The sequence below is a fragment of the Pelophylax lessonae genome (genome assembly GCF_965119305.1).
Source record: "Pelophylax lessonae genome assembly, chromosome: 2".
Taxonomy (NCBI): Eukaryota; Metazoa; Chordata; class Amphibia; order Anura; family Ranidae; genus Pelophylax; species Pelophylax lessonae.
Window position 1 is genome coordinate 586,475,613 of NC_138769.1, and position 27,009 is coordinate 586,502,621.

A 27,009-nucleotide genomic window follows, 5' to 3' on the forward strand; every position below is an offset into this window, starting at 1 on the left:
CAAACTCATATTTGCTATATGATTGGTAGATTTGCAAGTTGTATAACACAGACAGGCAGTAGTATGAATCCAGTTTATCGAGTCCGTTTGAAAGGCCAGCCTGCTATTCACATTTAAACACATAAAAGGACAAGTTGTCTGCTAGCCGGGAGGTTGCTGGCTGATATGCCAAATAGTATCAACCTGTAATCCAGACATCCTGGGGCCAATGCTATAGGATGAATAGACTATGTCATGTCCACTCTTATTTTATTCTCCATATCAAAGAACTCTCATTAAGATATGCAATGAAGATTGACTATTGGTTGAAGGGTTGGACAATGGGTCCTGGAGATGAACCTTGCATCTTAATTTTCAATTTCAAAGTAAATTAACAACAGGTATGATTAAATTCTCCCTCCAACAGAGAGGAGGGGTTAGCAAGGGGCTGAATTATGCCAAGCTAGGCGAGGAGGAAGTTGTCCAATCCTGAACGAGATACGCCCAGAGGGAGGAACCGGGCAGGATAGCTGAACCAATCAGAATAGCCCTATACAAGTCTATGCAATATGGTTCTATACTAGTGAAGGTGGAGAGAGAGAGGGCTCGCTCTTGCAAGCAGACTAGGATGAAACACTCATGAGAAGGGTAATTATGGATCTTAAGGTATACATTGCTTGTCCTCTTTGTGTTGGTAGTACTGTGTTCGTATACGAGTATCATACTCTATATTTGTTGAGTTAAACTAGGAATATTTTCCATTTTGTTGCATGTACTATAGATAGATTGTTGTAAATTAATTTAGGCTTTCAGACTATATACCAATACAACTAATATTGCTGTTTTGAAGCTTTCATTCATAGTCAAAGAACTCTCATTTTTAACCCAAATATTGTCTGAGGTAAATTAAATCTCATATCTTCCGGGTAACACAGGAAAAACTTCCCAACTTTAAAAAAAAGGTGCGAGGCAAATTACATACATTACGACTCAAAAATGGTCAAATGAATGCATAACACCATTGTCATATACTGTACATCAGAAAGGGTAAGTAAATCCATGTATTGCCAGAATGAGGAATCAGGGAGAGAGTATAGGTGGGGAAATATGGAATGAGAAGAGAAATGCTAGAATACTAGTTAGTATCAGTTTCCAGTGAAGGAATAAACCCCAAATTATGTCAATAACTTTACAGGGTGCCTTGACTGAAAAAAGGTTTAGAAATACTGGTATAAGGTATGCAAGATAGGTCAAGGACAACATACTATCCTAAGAAGTAAATAAACAATTTTACAAAAATGATATTGGCGTGCAAGCCCCATCTACCGCCTGTGTTTCATTGTTGGTCACTGAGGCCACCCATCCTATGGATAGGCCAATAGTGAGATGCACAATGGCTTGCGTTTTGGGCCTCTCAGAATAGTTGAGAAGCTATTGCAAGGTATGTGCAAGTATTTAAGGGAGTCTGAATTTCATGCATATTGTTTGCCAACTTATTTACTTTAAATATGACGCATCAAAAACTACTTTGTACCTTCCACAAGAGTCTGAGTCAGGACACTAAGGATGCTATTAGTTCTGTGTTTCTTTCCAAATGATGCATTCAGCTGGTCAATTGACACGCGAAGAGAAGATCCTGAAGGTTTCTTTTTAATCTCTACCTCTGTTGAAGGCTGCAAAATAGCATAGCGAAATCAGGAAAATATAAATGAAAGTAAAATGATCACTACATTTTAGACCAAGTATGAAACGACATGTTTTGTTCTCAAAATGTCTTAGAATGACACTATAATGATAGGTTGGTAAAAACTAAATGAAAACTATATCAGAATATTATTAAAGCTGCAGTCTAAAGACAATGGGAGCCATTCTGCATTGTGACTAAAAAACTTCTCTAATCTTTCTTAAAGTTACCTCGTGAAAAAGAACTAACTTTTTTTTATTCATCAATAAAATGCTGATAATTATGTATCATTGTAGCCTGTTGTCTGTTGTTGCAATGATGAAGCATGCACATCCATACTGTTGTATGTTCAATAATGTAATTCCCACACATTCATGCATGTGGTCTACTTAGCAAGTTTAAAGCTGACCTCTAGGTGAACAGAAAAATTCACAGATGAAATGCATATATGGAAGCTGTATTTCCTGTCATAGGATTTGCATTTCCGTCCATCTAGTCCTTTTTACACAGCCCTGTCAGACAGTTTAACTGGTCCCCAGACCTGATTTGTCACTATTGCAGTTTAGTTAAACAACTTGCTCTTGTCTCTGCCTCAATCTGTGATTAGACAGTGAAGAAAAAGCAGCAGTCTGATGAGCTCATCTCTATCACCCTGCTCTCTCCTACCACAGCATAAGCAGTGCAACACAACTGTTTGGCTTCTTGTGCTGCTACTTACTCTCCCAGTCTGAGCTCTGCTGCATGAATTCAAAACACTTTATCCTAAGCTAGAGAAAAAAAACACTGCTTGGAGTACTACTTTAAAAGCATTACATTTTGTAGCCTCAAAGTTATAATTATGATGTTTTTAAACCAACAATACAATCTGCTTGTATGTATGTTTCTTTGTTTTTATATCCTAACTGCCTTTTTAAACACAGTGGTCACATCTAAATCAATTGTGGATATTTCATTTCAGTTCAATTCCACTGTCAGCCACGAATGCGCTGACTTTGATATACATGTATTTTTTACAACAAACCTGCAAAACTGATAAATATAGCTATTTTTTATGCACTGTACTCAAAGTAGTAGCGTACAGTCCATTTTACCCCTCTTGCGGTGTTGAACACATACATTTTTACTTTACTTTTTAAAAGTAAATTAAACTGAATGTGTTAATGTTTTGCCAAAATAATAATAAAAAAAAAAACTGTATATGTTTAAGTGTTCCACCTGTAGTTCTTTTCTATCCCAGTTTATGTGTTTTGCATTATTTATCCCAGTTTATGTGTTTTGCATTATTTATAAGAACATGCATCATGCTATTCTTTGAATACCCATGCTAGGTTAGAGAGGGAATCAGAAATGTTACAAATTAGGCTAACATGCTATCTGGATTAGGTAGATAAATAATAACATAACTAAGAAAGGAGATATTTCAGTCACTGGGTCTTTAAAGAAACAAAAGCAAACTGGAATTTAAAAACCTAATATAGCACTGATTCATCGATTATTTATTGTGCCTTCATACGTTTTCTTGTTTCTATATAGATGCAGACAGAAAAAGGCTGCATTTAATGTTAAAGCAACAGGTACACTTTAACCATAAATTTTAATCTCGTATTAAATAAACCGTATATATTTATGAAAAAAATGTATTAGGTAAAGTTCCAGCATGTTTTTGTCTTCAGGTTAGACACATTAATATAGGTTAACTAAGGAAACTAAATATAACATAAAATGGCTAAATAGGATATAGTAAAAGGTTTACATAAAGGTTAGAATAGTGTTAGGAAAACCAATACTCATTCCACCAGGGAAGGATCCAGTTGTATTTTTGAGGGCGGCATACAGGAAGCACGAGGGTTGACCGCCATGCCTAGACTAAACTACTTATTGACTTTCTTACGCTGTCATCAGTAGCTGCCTTATCTATTTTCACCTCAGGCAGAAGCCGTCCACCAGGAATATTGGCGCCAGGACCACCAATTAATGACACCATGCCATTGCAATCCACTGCACTGTTGCGCTTCACATTCCTTCGTAGGTTTGGAAAGATGCGAGAGGACCGACTGCCCTGGCTGTATCCGCTGTTGTAACTGTTGCGTCGGTTGTGACCTCGGACTGGTAAAAATAAAGAATCTCTTCGACCTTCACTTTCTTCCACCGTGCTATGTTCATCATCTGCAAACTCATTTTCAGTCTCAGGATCTCTGAAACTTCTCCGAAAACTAAAGATGCTACTTTTGCTATTGTGCCTCGACAGGTAGGGAGAGCCTGGGATGCTTAGCAAAGACTGGAATACATAAAAAAAAAAAAAATTGTATGAATTAAATAAGCAAAAATACAAATACAGTATATATACAGTATATAACATACCATATATATATATATATATATATATATATATATATTTATTTATATATAATATATCTGAGGGTTGTTCAAAAATTTTGCACACTTTTTTTTTTGCAGACATATTTACCACAGCGTGATGACTCTTACACTAAACTGCAATGTCCGCCAGCTTGCCAGACAGACACATGACACTCTCAGAAACGACCAATTACTACTCTTCCTGCCCTCACTGTTTCCAACGAAAATGTAAACGTGCAGAAACGATTTGAAGATACCACGTGTATGTATATATATATATATATATATATATATATATATACACACACACACACATATATATATATATATATATATTATACATATATGTATATATATATATATATATATATATATATATATATATATATATATATATATATATATATATATATACACACACATATATACACATACATACACACACACACAGTTGTGCTCATAAGTTTACATACCCTGGCACAATTTATGAGTTCTTTGCCATTTTTCAGAGAATATGAATGAGAACACAAAAACCTCTCTTTTACTCATAGTTAGTGTTTGGCTGAAGCCATTTAACCCTCCTCTTGTGTTAGGGTTAAATGGTTAGTTAAAACTGACCCGTTTTCAGGTTTTGAATGCCTATAAGTATCACATAAATTTGTTTATTGCATCAAGATTTTTTTACTTTGTCAGGAACCTCTATTTAAACAATGTAATAGAAAAATAATCCTTTTCACTAAATTATAAAATACTGTGGTGAAAATTAAGACGTTCATGGTGTTAGGGTCAATTCTGACCCAGTTATAATATAGGATTTTAGGACACTAATAAGTGCCAAAACTGAAATCATAAACACTCTCTCTGCTTAGTAACAGTGACAGCCAATCCCCTCTCAACCCTGTGAGCTGTAGTTAGGGAGGGGCCTATCTCTTTTCCTTCTTGTCTGCTTCTCTAAATAAAGTGAAGAAACATAGGACAAATTCATTTCAGAGTTGCTGACTTTATTTTACCATTTTTTAAATTTGACAATGAGAGGTATGCTATCAAAAGAAAGGTCTAGGGGTCACACCAAAAATATTAAAACCAATCTTTTCAAGGATAAAGAAGCCTAACAAGGTAACCAAGAGGTAAGAAACAAATTTGATGATAAATAATTATTCAGAGGGTATTTTATGGCTGATTTAAAACACGGGTCAAAACTGACACTAACATCATGGATAGTAACGGAATTCTAACATAAGAGGAGGGTTAATATCATCAATCAACTGTGTTTACTCTTTTTAAACCATAATGACAACAGAAACTACCCAAATGACCCTGATCAAAAGTTACCCCGGTTCTTAATACGGTGCATTGCCCCCTTTAACATCAATGACAGCTTGAAGTTTTTTGTGGTATTTGTGGATGAGGCTCTTTATCCTCTCAGATGGTAAAGCTGCCCATTCTTCCTGGCAAAAAGTCTCCAGTTCCTGTAAATTCTTGGGCTGTCTTACATGAACTGCATGTTTGAGATCTCCCCAGAGTGGGTCAATAATATTGAGGTCAGGAGACTAAGATGGCCACTCCAGAACCTTCACTTTATTCTGCTGTAGCCAATGGCAGGTCAACTTGGCCTTGTGTTTAGGATCATTGTCATGTTGGAATGTCCAAGTACGTCCCATGTGCAGCTTCCTGGCTGATGAATGCAAATTTTCCTCCAGTATTTTTTGATAACATACTGCAGTCATCTTGCCATCAATTCTGACCAAATTTCCTGTGCCTTTGTAGCTCACACATCCCCAAATCATCAGCGATCCACCTCCATGTTTCATGTAGGAATGGTGTACCTTTCACATAGGCCTTGTTGTTGCGTTTATGGTTGTGGACAAAAAGCTCAATTTTCTTCTGGTCTCATCACTCCAAATGACTTTGTGCCAGAAGGTTTCAGGCTTGTCTCTGTGCTGTTTGGTGATACTTTGTGGCATTTGCGTAGTAATGGCTTTCTTCTGGCGACTCGATCATGCAGCCCATCTTTCTTCAAGTGCCTCCTTATTATGCATCTTGAAACAGCCACACCAGTCCTGTATTTCACCTGAAGTTATTTGTGGGTTTTTCTTTGCATCCCGAACAATTTTCCTGGCAGTTGTGGCTACAATTTTAGTTGGTCTACCCGACTGTGGTTTGGTTTCAACAGAACCCTTCATTTTCCACTTCTTGATTAGAGTTTGAACACTGCTTATTGGCATTCTCAATTCCTTGGATATCTTTTTATATCCCTTTCCTGTTTTATACAGTTCAACTACCTTTTCCCGCCAAGATCCTTTGACAATTCTTTTGCTTTCCCCATGACTCAGAATCCAGAGATGTCAGTGCAGCACTGGATGAAAGATGCAAGGGTCTGTCAGGAGTCCAGAAACTCATTGACCTTTTATACACACACACTAATTACAAGCAAACAGATCACAGGTGAGGATGATTACCTTTAATAGCCATTCAAACCTCTTTGTGTCAACTTGTGTGCATGTTATCAGGCTAAAATCACCAGGGTATAAAATCTTTTGATCAGGGTCATTTGGGTAGTTTCTGTTTTCATTATGATTTAAAAAGAGTAAACACAGTTGATTGATAATAAATGGCTTGTGATATGAGCACAACTGTATATACAGTATCTCACAAAACTGAGTACACCCCTCACATTTTTGTCAATATTTTATTATATCTTTTCATGTGACAACACTGAAGAAATTACACTTTGCTACAATGTAAAAGTAGTGAGTGTACAGCTTGTATAACAGTGTAAATTTGTTGTCCCCTCAAACTAGCTCAACACACAACCATTAATGTTTAAACTGCTGGCAACAAAAATGAGTACACCCCCAAGTACAAAAGTCCAAATTGGGCCCATTTAGCCATTTTCCCTCCCTGGTGTCATGTAACTCACTAGTGTTACATGGTCTCAAGTTTGAATGGGGAGCAGGTGTGTTAAATTTGGTGTTTTCGCTCTCACTCTCTCTTACTGGTCACTGGAAGTTTAACATGGCACCTCATGGCAAAGGACTTTCTGAGGCTCTGAAAAAAAGATTTGATGCTCTACATAAATATGGCCTAGGCTATAAGAAGATTGCCAGGACCCTGAAACTGAGCTGTAGCATGGTCGACCAAAGATGTTGAGTGCACTTGCTCAGCGTCATATCCAGAAGCTGTCTTTGGGAAATAGACGCATAAGTGCTGCCAGCATTGCTGCACAGGTTGAAGGGGTGGGGGGTCAGCCTTTCAGTGCTCAGACCATACACCCCATCAAATTGGTCTGCATGGCTGTCATCCCAGAACAAAACCTCTTCTAAAGATAATGCACAAGAAAGCCCACAAACAGTTTGTTGAAGACAAGCAGACTTAGGACATAGATTACTGTAACCATGTCCTGTGGTCTGATGAGACCAAATTACCCTTTTTGGTTCAGATGGTGTCAAGCTTGAGTGGCAGCAACCAGGTGAGGAGTACAAAGACAAGTGTGTCTTGCCTACAGTCAAGCTTGGTGGTGGGAGTGGGGCTGCATGAGTGCGGCCAGGCACTGGGGAGCTACAGTTCATTGAGGGAACCATGAATGCCAACATGTACTGTGACATACTGAAGCAGAGCATGATCCCCTCCCTTCAGAGACTGGGCTGCAGGGCAGCATTCCAACATGATAACGACCCCAAAGACACCTCCAATATGACCACTGCCTTGCTAAAGAAGCTGAGGGTAAAGGTGATGGACTGGCCAAGCATGTCTCCACACCTAAACCCTATTGAGTATCTGTGGGGCATCCTCAAATGGAAGGTGGAGGAGCGCAAGGTCTCTAACATCCACCAGCTCCGTGATGTCGTCATGGAGGTGTGGAAGAGGACTCCAGTGGCAACATGTGAATCTCTGGTGAACTCCATGCCCAAGAGGGTTAAGGCAGTGCTGGAAAATAATGGTGGTCACACAAAATATTGACACTTTGGGCCCAGTTTGGACATTTCAACTTAGGGGTGTACTCACTTTTGTTGCCAGCAGTTTAGACATGAATGGCCCTGTGTAGAGTTATTTTGAGGGGACAGCAAATTTACACTGTTATACAAGCTGTACACTCACAACTTTACATTGTAGCAAAGTGTAATTTTTTCAGTGTTGCCACATGACAAGATATAATAAAATATTTACAAAACCGTGAGTGGTGTACTCACTTTCGTGAGATACTGTGTATGTATGTATGTGTGTATATATATATATATATATATATATATATATATATATATATATATATACACATATACACAATCTGATGGATGATCTTTGCTAAACCTTTCTCAATCTTAGTCATTGTGAATTTCTGGTTCACATATTCCCCCATTTACATGCAAAATACTTATTCAGTCTCAAATGCTGCAATTCCTTACTATGGCAAAGTTGTATCTGACACGGGATGGTTGTATAGTAGCGTTACTAAAGTGAAGGACAATTATCATATACGTATATATTTCATGCCCATGCAAAACAACATATAAATAAAAAGACATTTTGGTTATGCAACTGAAGCTTATTGTTTCTATTTATATCAATGTTCAATCATCATATTCTTCAATAAATTTTTATTCTTAAAAAAAAAAAAAAAAAAGAATACTAAAAAGTAAAAAAAAGAAGGAATAAAAAAAAGAAAAAGAAAAAGGAAAACCATGTTATTGTTGATCGACAAGACCACTCATAGGTATTCCTTATCATTGTCGATAACATTTTGGTTATGCAAAAAAAGCTTATTGTTTCTATTTCTGTCAATGTGGCATATTCTTCAATAAAACTTTATTCTAAAAAAAAAAAAAATACAAAAAAGAAAATAAAAAGTTTATAAACTTAAAGAAAAAAAAATGGAAAAACAGAAAAAGACTGAGGGAATAGTGTCGATTCTGTCAACTGTCTCAGTGGACATTACCAAGAGAATGAGTTAAAACTATATAAAAAATTATCATAATTTGGTATTTTGATCATATTGTTATGATCAAGCTATTGTAGAAGGTCAGGAACAGTTTCCAGTAGCTTCTTTCATAGGTCTGGATTTTGAACTTGTAACCAACCAACCCATATTGTTTTCTTTACCCAAAAGTCAGCCATTTTTATCAACTCACAGTACACACTCCACTACCAGGGATTGGTTACTTTACAATATTTAGAAAGCAGGCTTTTTGATGCATTTAATAGATTATTGATTTTTTATTTAGGGCCTGGTATAGCTTTACTATGGAATAGGAGCACCTGGGGATCGCACCACTGGGTTGCATAAATTATTTCCCAATAGCGTTGTATTAGTAAGCATGTTGACCATATACACCAATCAACCATTACTTTATGACTACTGCAGGTTAAGTGAGTAACAATAATTTTGTTATTACAATAGCACCTGAAAGTCAGTGGGATACATTAGGCAGCAAGTAAACATGTTGTCTCTCAAGATATGTGTTGAAAGCAGAAAAGATGGGCATCGTCGTTTGTTGTAAATGGGGCCGCAGAGCCGCCGACTGGTCAGGGCACCCATGCAGACCCGTGTCCACAGACAAAAACACCTATAATGGGCATGCGAGCATCAGAACTGGACCATGGAGCAAAAAAAGAAGGCAGCCTAGTCTGATAAATCACATTTTCTTTTACATGATGTGGATAGCTGGGTGAACCTGAGGAAGAGATGGTACCAGTATGGAGGCAGTATGGGAAGAAACCAAGCCGACTGCAGCAGTGTGATGCTTTGGGTAATTTTATTCTGGGAAACCTTGGGTCCTGCTATTTATGTGGATGTTACTTGACACGTACCACCTACCTAAACATTGTTGCTGACTAAGTACCCCCCTCATGGAAATATTATTCCCTGATGGCAGTGCCCTGTTTCAGCAGGATAATGTGCCCTGCCAAAATGGTTCAAGAGTGGAGGAACACAACAATGAGTTTGAGGTGTTGACTTTGCCTACATATTCTCCAGGTCTCAATCCGATCAAGCATCTGTGGAATGTGCTTTGAAAAACAAGTCCAATCTGTGGAGGTCCCACCTCGCAACTTACAGGACTTAAAGGATCTGCTGCTGACAGCTTGGTGCCAAATACCACAGCATAAAAAAAATACCATGAGTTGGTCATTTCGAAGGAAAGAATAATTATGGCAGAGTATAAAGTCCAAGGATAATAATGATTTCTTAGCTGCAAAGTTCAAGAACCTCATGTCCCTTTGTGAAATGGTGTAACCTTAACGGGCCTTCAACTTTCCAGTGATGAAAAGCACCAGAATCTAGGTCTGTAATGGGAGTAAGTGGGGAGATCTTTTGAATCTGTGATATTGGAAACATTTGGAAAAAGCCTAGTGGTAAAATGTTAGTTTTGATAATATCAATATGGCCTGACCATGAGAAATTTAGGCCGCCCCAATCGCTAAAGTCCTCCAATACTTAGCTGTATATGTTTTTGAAATTATGTTTTATACGAATCAGAGTGCTCAGTTGTTAGATTTATTATCAAATAGCGGAGCAGGCATTCTTTGCATGTAAATTAAAACTAAGTGGATAAGTAGGCTATTTTGGAGGTAGGACGAGCCACGCTTGCAATCTCCGATTTAGCTGCATTTATTTTCAAATTAGAAGGAGGGAGTAGTTTTGGAATTCCCTTGAAAGTAGCAAAATTATATTTCTGGGTATGTATAGTAAGAAATCACCTGCAAAAATGGCCACCTTATATCCCAAGAGCCCCAGGTGTATTCCTTTAATATCTATGGTATAGTATAATGTGGCCAGGAATAAAACAAACTGTACTGGGAGGACAAGCAATACCTTTTACTTTTACTTTCGCTGCTAGTAGTTCTTACAAGGTCATGAACCTGATATTAGGTCCCATGCCCATGTGCTGTAGAGTCATAAGCAGGAATGACCAGTCTATATAGCCAAACGCCTTTTGATGAAAGAAACAGATGTATTTCATGCACTTTCGCATAATCTATGAATGAAGATCTAAAAGTTATCTCGGGCTTCTCTGCCCTGGTCTGGATGGATCCAAGCAGAGTTTAAAGGACAGTGATATAAGCATACAGTTTATAGCCAAATTAATTAGAAATATTGGCCTATAGCTCTGCTAAAGCAAAGGGTCTTTTCTCTCCTTGGGGATAATCGTGATGTGTGCGAACTGCACTTCTGGTTGGATGGGGGTTCCAAATATAATTGCTTTAGTGAGTTCAACAAAATAAGGGGGACAACATTTGTTCAAATTCTTTAAAATACCTGTCCTTGTAGCTGTCAAGTCCTAGGTTTTTTTCTGTTAGGCATACTTTGAATCAAAAAGTGGCCACCTCCCCCACCTATAACTGGTCTTGATAGTAAGGAGCACAGGAAGGGCAAACGCAGATCAAAAACGAAGGGATTTCCAGTCATTACTTACCAACCAGCCAGCAACCAGCCAAATTAACCTGTCTAACAGTATGCGTTAAAAACAGGGGTTTAGTTGCACACATTTGCAAATACATGCGTAAGCTGCAGGCCGCGCCAAGGCACCCTGATATCTGCAGTCCCTGATATCTGCAGTCCCTAACTCTACCTTTAAAGAGTCTCCACAATGGAAGAACATGCATTCTGATGAGATCGATGGAGGACAGGTGGCTGTAGTGACTGGAAATCCCTTTGTTTTTGATCATACTTTGAATCACAATTGGGTTGATATAACAAAACTAGAGAGTACAAAATCTGGTGCAGCTGTACATATTGGCCAATCAGCTTCTAACTTCAGCTTGTTCAATTAAGCTTTGACAATAAAACCTGAAAGCTGACTGGTTTCTATACAGGGCTGCACCAGATTGTGTGCACTCCAGTTTTAGTAAATTAATGTGTAGTTTAATTTTAGTTATATCATTCTCCATGAGTACTGTAAATTCCAAGGGAAGTAATGGAATCCCAGAGTCTGCTAATTACTTAGAAATGATAATGACAAACCAAATGAATTCCTTGCGCTAGCAAATAAAGTATAAATAAGGACTGCTGCACTCACTACACAATCCAGACACTAGGCATAAAAAAGCAATTGGGGGGGGGGGGGGGGGGGTTGGCTTGGACATGGCGGAGTAGAGAAGCAAGTCTGCAGAGCTCCAAACACCCCTTCGGCTTTTCCTTGCTTTTACGAGCCATCTCTACTAGGAGAGTGAGACCACAACACAGAGCCTCTCCGCGGTCTGAGATTTTCCAATACTTCCCCGGCACCCGATCATCCATGGCCGGTGCCTGGGCGACTGAACCACGTGGCACAATGGCTGCATCCCTGGTCTCACCTGCTTCCTCGGTGGCCTCGGAGCCCCTCTCAGGAATCCCGAATGCCCTGACGTCTCAGCCCTTCCTGCCTGCAAGCCTGATGGGACTCACTCCGGCATTGTCCTCCTGGCTGGGAGACCAGGAACCCCGTACCCTTCTCCTGGCACTGCTGACTAAAAAGGACTCGAAGAACTTGGTGAGGAGAATGGAGGAGTACCACAACCGGGAGATGAAGGTGGTTAAGGTGGAGGTCCAGCAACTCTCGGGCAGAGTCATGGCAGGTGAGTCCTCCCTGTCTTCCCTGGAGCGGCGTGTGTCCCAGCTAGAACAGGCCCAGGCCTCGCAAGCGTCCTGCGTTACCTCCTTACAGCTCCACCTGGAGGAGCTTGAAGACCGAAGCTGCCGTAATAATCTGCAGCTCCGGGGCCTTCCAGAGGCCACTGGACAGGAATCGCTTCTGCCCACAGTTCTTGCCATCTGCCAGCGTCTGGCGGACCCTGTCCCCCCGCAGGAGATTGAGTTTGACAGGGTGCACAGGGCCGTGGGTTCTCGCTCCACTGAGCCTAACAGACCAAGGGACATTATCTGTCGCCTGCACTGATACAGCCATAAATATGCCATATTGCTTAGAGCATGGGAACAGGGGGAAATTGACTTTGATGGGGGCTACTCTTAAAAATCTACCAGACTTGTCAAGAGCTACCCTGCAAAGGAGGGCATTGTTTTGCCCACTCCTGGCCAAAATTAGACAGCTGGGATGCACCTACCATTGGGGTTTTCCCATTTCACTAACAGTACGCAAGGGACAGTGATCCTTTGTGCTCTCTCACCCTGACAATCTTCCAGATCTCTTTGCCTTTCTAGAGACGGATGCAATCCAGGTACCGAATTGGCTGCAGCATCTGGCCGGCCCTGCAATGAAAGCTGCATCGTCTGGGGGCCCAGGACTTTCGTCTCGAACGCCGAGAAGACGCAGAACTTCGGCTACCAATGCCCTCCCTGGAGACCGTGAGTCCTAGAAATTCTTATTTTCCTTGATCCTGTACCGAACTGCTGGCCTCCCCTGGTTTATTCTGACCCGTGCTATATTGTTTTTTGACCTTGGAGAAACGGACTGACCGTCTCGGATTTCATGTATGGACTTCCGGTAAAGGGCTTTGCTGCTTAATATTTCCTGGATCTGATGCTGCCTTTTCACATCTACTCACCTTCTGCTACGTGATGAATTGGATCAGCTTCGTTTCTGACTTTGACTGAGGGATTGTCTTCCCACTGCTTTCCCGTCTTCTTCAGGGACTTAGGGGTTCATCCCTCTTCTGTCAAATGTCTTGTCCTCTGGGCCAGTCTCATACTTTGCCCACCTCGATACCAGCAGCCTACCTAAAAGTCACCCTTCTTTATCTACACTGGTTTGCTCCTGCTTATGCTATATAACTTAATGCTGCATAACTGATTGCTTTAGGTTACCATGTACTGTTACCTGTTGACATATGGTTTGTGTCTGTTGACTCCCTGCCTGACCGCCTGGCTTGGGGTCTCGGCGGGCGCGCCTGGTGAATGGGGGACCCTGTCTTGCGGGGGGCACTTGTTGCCTGTACTGGACGGCCACAAAGGTATTTTCTTTTGTTCTCCACCTGTTTTTGTGGACCGCCACCTGCAGGACCTACCCATTGTTGTGCCTTGTGCTCGTTCTCTTTGATATGCCTACACAGCCGAGGGGCTCTGATATGGAGCTCTACTCCGATACCATCTCCTTCCTCTTCCCCACGTAGGCCTGCGCTCGATCGTTTCCGGCTGCTCCGGAATCGAGTGCCTATCTTAAGATTTCCCCTCTTCATCATGTTCCCCACTCCCTCCTTTTCTACTCCCTCTTAACCCCTTCTGCTTCCTTTCTCTGGCTTTTTTCCCCTACTTTCTTTTCTAACGCCTTTTCCTCCCCCCCCCCCTTTTCCCCTCACTCTCTCCCTTCTTCGGCTCGAGTAAGATGGAGGCAATCGGCGTGACCTCCCATAATGTTAAGGGACTGAATGTCCCGGAGAAACGCCAGATGCTTCTTGGTGACCTTAGACGCTCACACACAGATGTGGCTCTAGTGCAGGAAACCCACTTCAAGTCAGGGCATCTTCCTTTTCTTCAAAACAGGTTCTTTCCATGCGTATACCACGCTACGAATCAAGACTCTAAAACTAGGGGAGTTTCTATCCTTATTTCTAATAAGATCCCTTGGACGCTCTTAGACAAATGTACCGGTCCAAACAGCCGCTACCTTTTTCTTAAGGGCCGCATAGGAGATGTAGCAGTAACACTAGCCACCATATACGCTCCAAACTCTCACCAGGACACTTTCCTCAGTAAATCCCTGACTAGACTCATGGAGTTTGCTCAAGGCAGATTGATGCTCGGTGGAGACTGCAATGTTCTCCGTGGGCCCAACTTGGACACCTCTTCTGGGACCTCCTCGGTTCCCCTTGGCGTCAAGAAGCGCATATTACAAACGTTACACGAACTTCAGCTGGTAGATGCCTGGTGTGTATTCCATGCGGATGAACGGGATTATACGTACTTCTCATCTCCACACCAATTATATTCTCGTATTGACCTCTTCTTGGTCCCCCACTGTCTGCTCTCATCGTTACTTGAGGTTTCCATAGGCCACATAACCTGGTCAGACCATGCGCCGATTACCATGAAACTTGCCCTGGGTGGCCCGGTTAGTACACCTGACTGGCATTGGTGTCTCAATGAAAGTCTCCTCCAGAATCCAGAGATTCTACAGGAGGTTGCCATAGAGCTATCCTTACACTGTCAAATCAATGATACCCCACACAGCAACCCCAGGACAGTTTGGGAGGCCCATAAGGTCGTTATCCGGGGAATCTTGATCAAACACGGCTCCTGCTTAAAGAAGGAGAGAGAGGCACAACTACATAAAAACTGTTATCCTCCATACAATCCCTAGAATTGCAACATAAGAGAACACTCTCCCCCACCCTCGGGAATGAGCTTGGCCATCTTCATCGACAAGTTTCAAACCTCCATACGCTTTAAAGCGAAAGCAGCTCTGCAAACCTGCCAGAAACTGTCCTATGAAGCGGGAGATAACTGTGGCAAATTGCTGGCCAGGTCCCTCAGGGAACTGAGAGCAGCGTCCTACGTCCCTCACATACGGAGCGCTCAAGGCAAGAAAATATCTCTACCCCCAGACTAGCCAAATCCTTTCGAGCATTCTATTCCTCCCTGTATAACCTCCCCCCTACAAACACTCTCTGCTTGCCAGTTGAGGACTACCTCCCCTCTGCCCACCTGTCCCGCCTTTCCTCTCCTAATAGACATGCCCTTGATGCAAACATATCCCCATCATAACTACAATCTGCGATCGCAAATACTAAAAATGGGAAGGCCCTCTGGTCCTGATGGGTTCACTATCCAGTATTATAAAGCGATGCACCCACAGTTGAGTCCTTACCTGCTCAAATTGTTCAAAGATCTTGGGCAAACTGCCTCTTATCACCCATCTACACTACTTGCACATATTTCGGTATTTCCAAAAGAGGGCAAGGACCCTTCCTTGTGTAGTAGCTACCGACCTATCTCCCTCCTCAACGTAGACCTGAAGTTGTTCACCAAGAATATAGCTACTAGATTACAGACCTACCTACCCCGCCTAATACATCTGGATCAAGTCAGTTTTATCCCCACCAGAGAGGCAAAGGACAACACTATTAAAGTGATTAACCTGATTCACAGGGCTAAGGCCGCAAAGCTCCCTTGTATGTTTTTGAGTACGGACGCCGAAAAGGCATTTGACAGGGTGAGCTGGCATTTTATGTTTGCCATCCTGCGGGGCATTGGTCTTGGGGAACTAATGATTCAATGGATTTCTAATGTCTACTCGACACCCCGGGCCTCAGTAAAGGTTGACGGTACGCTCTCAGAGTCGTTACCCATCTCCAATGGTACCCTGTCAGGGCTGCCCTCTTTCTCCATGGGCACAAGAAATTAACTACAAACTCCTATCCCATTGGTAATATACCCCGTCCACATTGTGGAAGATCTTCCCTGACACTTCGAATGTGTGTTGGAGATGCCGAGGGGAACCGGGGACCCTACTTCATATTTTTTGGAGTTGTCCTAGACTAAAACGTTATTGGACAGAAGTCCGGGACATTACCCAATGATTTACAGATCTCCCAATACCCGAGGACCCTGCCTTCTTGCTCCATTGTATGCCGATGCTCCTGAGGAGATACCAAAAAATGAACTCAGCAAAGTCCTGTAGTTCCCTATGTTGGAAAATTCCCAACCTACCCACCATTGCCATGTGGCTCAAGAAAGTGAGGTCCATCAATACCCTGGAGAACCTGGTACTGACTTCCCAAAATAGACGGGAACAAAATACAAAAACATGCTCACTCTGGGATATGTTTATTTACTCCAATGAGGGCAAAACATTGCAAGGTGAATAAACGGACCGATTCTCAGCCGAGCTCATGCCCTGGTGCCCCCCCCCCCTCCTTTTTTTCTTCTGTTCTCTTTCTCTTTTCCCCTCCCCCCCCCCCAAAAAATGTGTTCCTATTAACCCTCCCCCCCTCAACCGATAGTCCGCTTCCCGTTGTATGCACGGGTTCCGGAACCATTTCCTCTAAAATATAAACTCAGACTTTAGCTAATGTCTTTTCAGAGTACTTTATTATGTATCTTAAGCAACATGACTACTTCTGCTGTATACTCTCCATGCATTTCATTGTTATGTTTCTGCTTTTGGCTATTGCCTTGTTGTCTGTATGATGTTTCTTAAATAAAGAATTTGAAAAAAAAAAAAAAAAAAAGCTATTTCAACAAAAGTGGGCGCGTTGTCCTTTTAAAATTCAAAAGTGCTACTGTGCATACAATAAGAAGAGAAAAGACCGGGCGCCGATCTAAGTGTAGCAATAAAACATTTAATAGCAATAGCAAGAGTACTACTCACAGGAGTACGTTAAAAACAGGCATCTCAATAGTGGGTGTGCAGAGTTCGTTCGGGGGGTCCTCCAGAAGTCCTGTTGGAACTGGTGCTGTGAGGGATAAGCTGCGGTCTCCTGGTGCGGGACGCGCTGATCTCTCTGTGTTGATCCGGCAGCGTGAGTCCGTAGGATGGAGGGCCGTGGTGTCACTTCCTGGTCGACTCTGCGTGCTTGAACGGCGACGCGTTTGCGGAGCATGCGCTCCTTCTTCAGGCCGTGCAGGGGCCATATTGGATGTAGGCTTTTATGCCAGTAGTGTGGGGAGCTCGGGTACGGTGGCTCAATATGGCAAAAAGATACTAGCACTGCAGCAAAGCGCCTCGGGGATGTGTGACAGGCAGGGAACAGTGTGGAGAGTCGGGATGAAGAAGAGTGTATGTAGCTAAACCTTGATTGGCAACATATGTTGTGAAGGGTCCCAAAAGTATGTGGCATAAGTGTCGGTCTGTATTAGATTTGGGAAAGGGGATGCCAATTGCCGATGGGACTGGGGGTGATGGTGATGGTCAGGATTAGTGTGGAAGTTGGAAATTTGGATTAAAAATAATAATTAATAATTAAAGGTTGGAACTTAAAAAATGAAGATAAAATTATTATTATTATTATTAATAATTATTAATTATTTTTAATCCAAATTTCCAACTTCCACACTAATCCTGACCATCACCATCACCCCCAGTCCCATCGGCAATTGGCATCCCCTTTCCCAAATCTAATACAGACCGACACTTATGCCACATACTTTTGGGACCCTTCACAACATATGTTGCCAATCAAGGTTTAGCTACATACACTCTTCTTCATCCCGACTCTCCACACTGTTCCCTGCCTGTCACACATCCCCGAGGCGCTTTGCTGCAGTGCTAGTATCTTTTTGCCATATTGAGCCACCGTACCCGAGCTCCCCACACTACTGGCATAAAAGCCCACATCCAATATGGCCCCTGCACGGCCTGAAGAAGGAGCGCATGCTCCGCAAACGCGTCGCCGTTCAAGCACGCAGAGTCGACCAGGAAGTGACACCACGGCCTTCCATCCTACGGACTCACGCTGCCGGATCAACACAGAGAGATCAGCGCGTCCCGCACCAGGAGACCGCAGCTTATCCCTCACAGCACCAGTTCCAACAGGACTTCTGGAGGACCCCCCGGACGAACTCTGCACACCCACTATTGAGATGCCTGTTTTTAACGTACTCCTGTGAGTAGTACTCTTGCTATTGCTATTAAATGTTTTACTGCTACACTTAGATCGGCGCCCGGTCTTTTCTCTTCTTGTTTTGGGTCATACAGGGTTACTTCACCCTTCACTGGAGGCAGCCATCGAAGTGTTTAGCAAGCCACACCGGACTTTGTGTACCGAAGCCCACCTTGCCATACCTTGCTATATGCATAGAAACTGTTTACAGTTCTGACCATCTGATTGCGCCAATCTCTCCTCTGTGCATACAATAAAGTTACAGTATCTCACAAAAGCGAGTACACGCCTCACATTTTTCAAAATATTTTATAATATCTTTTCATGTGACAACACTGAAGAAATGACACTTTGCTACAATGTAAAGTAGTGAGTGTGCAGCTTGCTGTCCACTCAAAATAACTCACAGCCGACAATGTCTAAACCGCTGGCAACAAAAGGGAGTACACTCTAAGTGAAAATGTACAAATTGGGCCCAAAGTGTCAATATTTTGGGTGGCCACCATTATTTTCCAGCACTGCCTTATCCCTCTTGGGCATGGAGTTCACCAGAGCTTTGCCTTAACCCTCGTGGGCATGGATTTCACCAGAGCTTCATAGGTTGCCACTGGAGTCCTCTACCACTCCTCCATGACGACATCACGTATCTGGTGGATGTTAGAGACCTTGCTCTCCTCCACTCCCTGTTTGAGGATGCCCCACAGATGCTCAATAGGGTTTAGGTCTAGAGACATGCTTGGCCAGTCCATCACCTTTACTCTCAGCTTCTTTAGCAATGCAGTGGTCGTCTTGGAGGTGTGTTTGGGGTCGTTATGTTAGAATACTGCCCTGCGGCTCAGTCCCTGAAGGGAGGGGATCATGCTCTGCTTCAGTATGTTGCTATTCATGGTTCCCTCAATGAACTCTAGACCCCCAGTGGCGGCAGCACTCATGCAGCCCCAGACCATGACACTCCCACCACCATGCTTGACTGTAGGCAAGACACACTTGTCTTTGTACTCCTCACCTGGTTGCCGCCACACTTGCTTGACACCATCTGAATCAAATAAGTTTATCTTCGTCTCATCAGAGCACAGGACATGGTTCCAGTAATCCATGTCCTTAGTCTGCTGGTCTTCAGCAAACTGTTTGCGGGCTTTCTTGTGCATCATCTTTAGAAGAGGCTTCCTTCTCGGATGACAGCCATGCAGACCAATTCAAAGCAGTGTGCACCCTATGGTCTGAACACTGACAGGCTGACTCCCCCACCCCTTCAAGCTCTGCAGCAATGCTGGCAGCACTCATACATCTATTTCCCAAAGAAAACCTCTGGATATCACGCTGAGCACGTGTACTCAACTTCTTTGGTCGATCATGGCGAGGCCTGTTCTGAGTGGAATCTATCCTGTAAACCACTGTATGGTCTTGGCCACCGTGCTGCAGCTCAGTTTCAGGGTCTTGGCAATCTTTATGTAGAGCAACAATTCTTTTTTTTTAGATCCTCAGAGAGTTATTTTCCATGAGGTGCCATGTTGAACTTCCAGTGACCAGTATGAGAGAATGAGAGCAATAACACCAAATTTAACACACCAGCTCCAAATTCACACCTGAGATTTTCTAACACTATCGAGTCACATGACACCTGGGAGGGAAAATGGCTAATGTGGCTCAGTTTGGACATTTTCACTTAAGGGTGTACTCACTTTTAATGATAGCAGTTTAGACATTAATGGCTGTGTGTTGAGGTATTTTGAGGGCATAGTTATACAAGCTGTACACTCACTAGTTTACATTGTAGCAAAGTGCCATTTCTTCAGTGTTGTCACATAAAAAGATATAATAAAATATTTACAAAAATGAGAGGGGAGTACTCACTTTTGTGAGATACTATATATCATATACTATTATTATACAATGAGAAGGTACCAATAGTGTAAGCTTGGTACAATCTACATAAAAAATAAATAAAACCTAAAATGAAAATAAACATAAAAAGTGTACACATTTATTCTTATTTAAATTGTCCATATGTACTGTATATTTGTCCATCGGTACGGATATATACACTTTATATGTTTATTTTCATATTAGGTTGAAGGTGAACTATCATATTAATACATATGCTTTAGGGCTTGAGTGTCTTTTGGCACCCAATACTTAATTGGACTATTGCATCTTTATTGAATATTTTTTATTTATTTATTTTTCGTGTAGATTGTATGCATTAAGCTTACACTATTGGTACCTTCTCATGATATAGTAATAGTATTTGATATAACTTTATAGTATGCACAGTAGCCCTTTTTAATTTTAAAGGGGACAGCGCGTCCACTTCCATTGAAATAATTACTTAGAAATGCCTGCCTGCTTAGTGCAATATTCGCGATAGGGCTACCCAGGTCTGATGTTGTAAAGTAACTGGTAATAGTGAGCAAAAATTTGATACTATTTCTCTGGAGGATGTTCATCTGAACTTTTTTGAAACACATATGCAAAAATTAGAAAAGCAACTGTAAAAATATCTAAAGCTGGTATCCCTTTAAGATGGATTTAAAGTGAAGCTTAACTCCCTGTAGCAACAATTTTTTTCTTTTTGGTCCTCCATCTTTCCTTTAAAAAAATAAAATTAAAAAAAATAATAATATTATAATTTGTACCTTTAGATTTTTTTGTGCTTAAAGACAGCACTTCCAAGTTTTTGGCCTAGGCCGGGCCCTGCTGCTTCTTGGTATTGCTATGTTACAGTCATCCCAGAAGATAGTGTGCTGTGTATCTGTGCATGCACCGAGATTTTGGTGTATGCGCACAAATGCCAACAGCAAATAGGGTGCCCAAACATCAGAAATAGTGGTGTTCGTGCACATGCTCAGAAAAGCTGCAGTCCATTCACAGATGTGCCGTTGGTCTCTACAAGGCCCAAAAACCTGGCAGAAACCGGAAAAGATGGTGACATGCAAGAGGGATGGTGTTATAAACAAATGAAGCAGTGACATTTCCCTTTGGCTATGTTCACATGTAGGCGTTTTGGGGTGTTTTTCAGCTCTAAGGATCAGCTCAAATAACGCCCAACAAGACAAATTCTATTCATTCCAATGGCCCCTGTTCATATCTGAGCGTTCCGACGCCTTGAGCAAAACGCCTGACGCTCCAAAACGTACATGAGCTTCTTTTTGGGCAGATTACAGGCATTTTTGTTAGCCATGCCTTCTTCCAAACACCTGCAAAAAATGCCTATAAAAACGCCTGTAAAACGCTTGTAAAAACGCCTATAAAAAAAATGCCTGGAAAACGCATATAAAACGCCTATAAAATAGCAACACCTAGATGTGAACTTAGCCTTTAAGCCAGTGAATAAAACTGAACAATTTTATAATGCCAAGGGACTTTTGTATTTTTGTAATGCATTTTTTACAAATAATTTGGGAATCTTTTGTGATTTTTATTTTCTTTTCACAAACTGATGAAAAAGATTATCACTTGGTATTCAGTGGGCTGAGATATCAACTACTGTATAAAATCAGACGTCATACCAACACAACTACTAATGGAACCCATTTTTGATGCTAAGAAGTGATTAGTGGGAGGTGAGAAGTACTGTTAGTATAGGGATCCCATAGTAAAAATGTAGCAAATGTAGGTGTGCTGGAAAGGTGTATAAATGCACCCTTGAAGGCCAAAGACATCAGAAAGTCACCCTGGTGAAGTGAAGTGATGACATATATTGTAGATTCCATTTGCAGTAGTTTTTGATTCAAATTAGGAAATTCAGAACTTTAAGATCCAAAATGTGGGGAATTGCCCCTTTGTGTATGAGAACAGTGAGCAAGTTGGGGAAAAAATCCCTAAAACCCTTCCACCACAGGAACTGGAGCAATGAAAGCTTGAACAAAGGGATGCAAGAGTACTAGATGGAGATCTGGTCATTTGTGTTAAGAGGTTGGAAGTTGGTGAGGAAGTTTTAGAATCGAGAGACCAAGGAGGGGAGATGGAGTAAACTTCAGTTTGAAGCTCTAGGATACCACCTTTTGTACCCAAGCATCAAGGATACAAGTTGCCCAAGTGTCCACCCACTCTGGACAGTGGGGGTGCACCTGCATGCCAAAAAATGCTTGTCTGAAGATTTGGCAGACTTTGAGTGCCAGTCCTTGTGGGGAAACTAGAAGCCTGACTTGAAGAGGCTAAACAAGGAAGTGGAATAATGAAGGAACATTTCTTAACAGTGAGAAAAGGGGAAGACTAAGCAGTCTATTTCTTAGGCTTCTTCCACTGGGGAAGATGGCTGCTGATGGGCCTAGTAGGATCCTAGATACATAGAATCTAAAATCGATCTGACAAGACATTGTTCCTTAAAACAATGAGGTACTAACACCTCTTATACAAGAGTTACACATTACCGCACCCTAATCAGGGTGCCAACACATGAGTACCAAGAGAAGATTCATGTGATTGAAAAAACTAAAAACTTTTAACTGACCAGCACAGCTAAATTTAAAAACAACAGCCAATTGTCCATGCATGCTATAAGTAGGGAATCAATGAAAGCACTGGAGAAATTACTTTAAATGGAAATTAACTATTTATTTATGGTTTGACAAGATACAGTTTTACAGTAAAATTTTGAAGTCACCGAATAAAGGAAAGACATTGTAAAATTCTTTAGTGTAGAACAACAGAGACCTGTATTTGAAGTCAGATCAAGTCCACTCAATTATTGTAGAGCAGACCACCATATTAATTAGAAAAATACACGTTTTCCGATTTGGACAAAATAGCCACACACAATTTCCTTCAGAGAGGACATAAAATCTACATCTAATAACAGATGCATAGAGGGATCCTAAATGAACCGGAGAGGCCCAGTGTGTTTTTGTTAAGATGTAGGTTAGATACCCATGGATCAGAGGTGGTCCCCAGAAGACAGTTAAATCAGAACATATGGAGGCCCCCTCAAACAATAGGTCGGTGTCTGAATCACAACAAACAGGCGCCGCAAGTTAAGGGCCGTAGATCTATTGGGCATAAATCCCACCTGGTCTTCATGTATGATGTGTGTGATAACCTTATTAACTCTACGCGCCAAAACTTTAGCCAAAAGCTTTACATCCGCCTGGAGCAGAGAGATGGGTCTGTAGGATCCCGGGTCTGTGGGGGGTTTGTCCGGTTTGAGCAATAAAATAATACTGGCCCTAGTCATGGACTCTGGTAGAGCCCCCACCTCCCTTGCCCTCTGAAACACCTCTAGTCATTTTGGCATTAACAACCCAGAGTAGTTTTGATAAATTTCAGCAGGAAGGTCATCATCCCCAGGAGCCTTTGATCCCGGAAAGAGGGCCACCGCTCCCAGCAACTCCCTCTCCGTAATCGGGGCCCTCAAGCTGCATTCGCTGTTCCTCCATCAATTGCGGCAGAGGGGTGGCAGTCAGGTATTCCTGCAGCTCTTCCGGGCCATAGTGAGCCCGCGAGGAGTACAGGTCTTTATAAAATCACACCAATTCAGCCATAATTTTGTCCTGTGTATTAACCAAAGCACCACCAGGCAGCCGGATAGCCCCTATGGGGGGAACCGAGGGGCGCACCCCCACCATTCGACAGCAGACGGCCCGTCCGCTCCCCCTCCTCGTAAAATGCTGTTTTGGCAAAGAACCTCTTTATGTCCGCCTTGGAGCGAACTTCCCCAACCCACACCGATTGAGCCAAGAGCCATGCCGCCCTCGTATCATCAGTGGGGTTGCCCAAGTATTCCCTCTCCAGCCTCTGCGCACACTGGGATAGTTGATCCTCGAAGCATTTGGACTTGGTCTGGACCTTCTTGACATTAGCTATGAGAACCCCGCGGAGAAAGCTCTTGAAAGCCTCCCACCTCATGAGCACATCCCCGAATTGGTCATGATCCCCAAAAAAGTTGGCAATGGCTGCTGGAATGTCATTATCCGGCGGAAAGCCAGAAGGCATTCAGACGCCAAGGTGCCCTACGCATATCCACCCGTGGGCGAACCTGCAATCTGACCACCAATGGGGAATGGTCCGATATCCCCCTACAGGCATATTCAATGTCCTCCACCAAGGCCACCGCCTCCCTATTACCCACACATAAGTCAATACGTGACAATGAAGAGTGCGTTTTGGAGAAACAGGAAAACTGTACCGTGTCAGAATTTTTAAGGGGCCATACCTCAGACCAATCCACCTCCGCCAAAAAGTGGAAAAGAGCCGTACCTCTGGCTGCAGCCAGCGAGGGAGGTGGAGGATGTCTGTCCCTGGCAGGGTCCAGTACCCCATTAAAGTCTCCTATTATAAACAGTGGCATTCCGACTTTGTCCATAGTAAATTGAAGGAGCTCCCTGAGTACCCCCGAGGAAAATGGGGGCGGAATGTACACTATTGCTAAAACACACATAACCTGATAAAGCATGCAATGTAGGAACACAAATCTCCCCTCAGAGTCCACCTGCACACCCAATTCCCGAAAGGCAAGTGTAAGGAGTGGGTGGACTGATAACCCCAGCCCACTCATGAGTACCGAAGGCACCCCACAGAGTCCCCCACCAGATGAGTCTCCTGCAAAGCAATAACCACCGGGTGGTACTTCTTCAGTTGATGTGCCACCATAGCCCGCTTAAGCGGGCAGCCCAGGCCACGGACGTTCCAAGAAATCACTGGTACCCCCGCCATAAGAAAGGATAATAAAAAGAGGTGGGCGGAGATCTGAGGCCCCCTCCAAGGAGGCCATGGCATAAACAGAAAGGGTCCCCAGAAGGCTTCCGGTGTGGAGGTGAAACATCTCTACAGTACCTGGAAAAACTTGTGGTGTGAATCTTCCCAAAAACAAAACGATTGTCAAATAAACCATAACTCAGTAGGTCAAGGCACAACGGCACCCTGACAAAGAACTGTCTGAAAACAGGCGATCCAATCCAGACGGACTCAGCTGCGGCCATACCATCCAGAAGGGACCCACCCGTCCAACATGCACAACTGTGCAGGCACAGATATAGGCTCCAAATCAGAGCTGTGTAGATACACATCATTGCTCGTCAACCCTTGCCATGTACGGAGCTGCATATTCCATACGAATCATGGTAAACGTCCCCGGCCGGGTCAAGAACAAACATCGTGCTAGAGCACGTTCAGACTGTAAAATAGCTCCATCACAGAAGAATGCGGTCATTCAAGTAATCCCGATCACTCTCCAGGCTCGTCCCGTCCCCTGCGACGAAGAGATGGTTCGTGGATGTCCAGCCAATTCGCCGCATCCTGCCGTGACTCTCAAACTTGCAGGATAAAGCATAGTACACCAGGCCTATGCGTCGGAGTCGCTGCTTCACATTAATAAATTTCGCCCTTTGTTTTTGTACATCCGCCGAAAAGTCCGGGTAAAAGGACACTCTGACTCCATTATAGCGGATATCGGCCTTTTCACGGGCAAGTCGCAGCACCTTCTCCCTGTCCCTGTAGTGTAAAATCTTGGCGAGCATGGGTCTGGGAGCATTGCCAGGCAGCACCCTAGTAGGAACACGGTGCGCACGTTCCACCGCATATAAGGGAGAAAAGGACTCACGCCCAAAGATCTCACATAGCCAGTTTTCAACAAACTCCGTGGGGTCCCTGCCCTCCACCTTCTCTGGGAGCCCTACTATGCGGACATTATTTCTGCGCAGGCGGTTCTCAATGTCATCCTTCTTATTCTTGTTAGCCTGAGCCTGCCTGGCAGTTTCTCTGGATTCCGTAATCAATGTGGGGATCTGATCTTCCAAGTCGCTTATGCGACTTTCGGCAGCTGTGGTGCGTTCCCTCATTTTTTGTAAGTCCTGGCGCAAAAGGGCCACCTCCTCCGTGAGACCCCCTAGTCTGTCCTTGACAAGGTTCACAGAAGCCGTGCATTTCTGTACTGCAAGAAGAATTTGTCCCAAGGTGGGTTGATTGCCCTCCAGCATATCTCTCTCCAGCCCATCATCTAACTCAGGCTGCCCAGGCAGTTCCATCTCACCCAGGCCCTGCTGGATGTCCCCGAGTACCTGCTGATCTGCCATGGATGCCGAATCCACAACGCTGGGTCCTGGGAGATCACAGAGCTTCTTAGCGTACACAGCAGGATGTCACCAGCGCTGTCCTTTCCCCTGTGCGTGCTGTTTTGGGCTTTGTGCCGGTATCTTTCTGCCTGTCAGTGCCGCGGGATGCGTGCTGCGGAGTCCCCGCAACGGCGCCATCTTGACCGGCCGAGCCAGGGACAGTGCCGTCCTTAAGTTTGCTCCCGCGGGTCATAGCGGCACCCGATCAAGACATGCGAGGTGTCTGTGTACTCCTGGACAGCTCAGCTATCAGGATCCGGTGGTTTTATCAAGTTAACCGGCCGGGGCAAGGTGATGTGTTACGGATCTACAGCGGGAGCTCCGTGAGCTGCTTCCTCTCACATGCCCGTGCGGCCACGCCCCCAAGGTAATAATTTGATATACCTTTTTCCCCTTGCATCAAATCTTTATGTCCAGCTTCAAACTGTTTGAAGAACATTAAGAGGACAGGAAAAGTAAACAGCAACATGT

The 27,009-nt window shown here is 43.1% G+C and overlaps 1 protein-coding gene across 1 annotated transcript in view; it reads right to left on the minus strand.

The window, feature by feature from the left end:
- SCN8A (sodium voltage-gated channel alpha subunit 8) overlaps positions 1-27,009 on the minus strand; it is a 328,265-nt gene that overhangs the window by 86,831 nt on the left and 214,425 nt on the right. The window contains exons 12-13 of the mRNA XM_082244781.1: positions 3,555-3,941; positions 1,514-1,652 (exon numbers count right to left, since the gene is read on the minus strand). Of these exons, the coding sequence (XP_082100907.1) occupies positions 1,514-1,652; positions 3,555-3,941 (526 nt within the window). The remainder of the gene's footprint in view (positions 1-1,513; positions 1,653-3,554; positions 3,942-27,009) is intronic.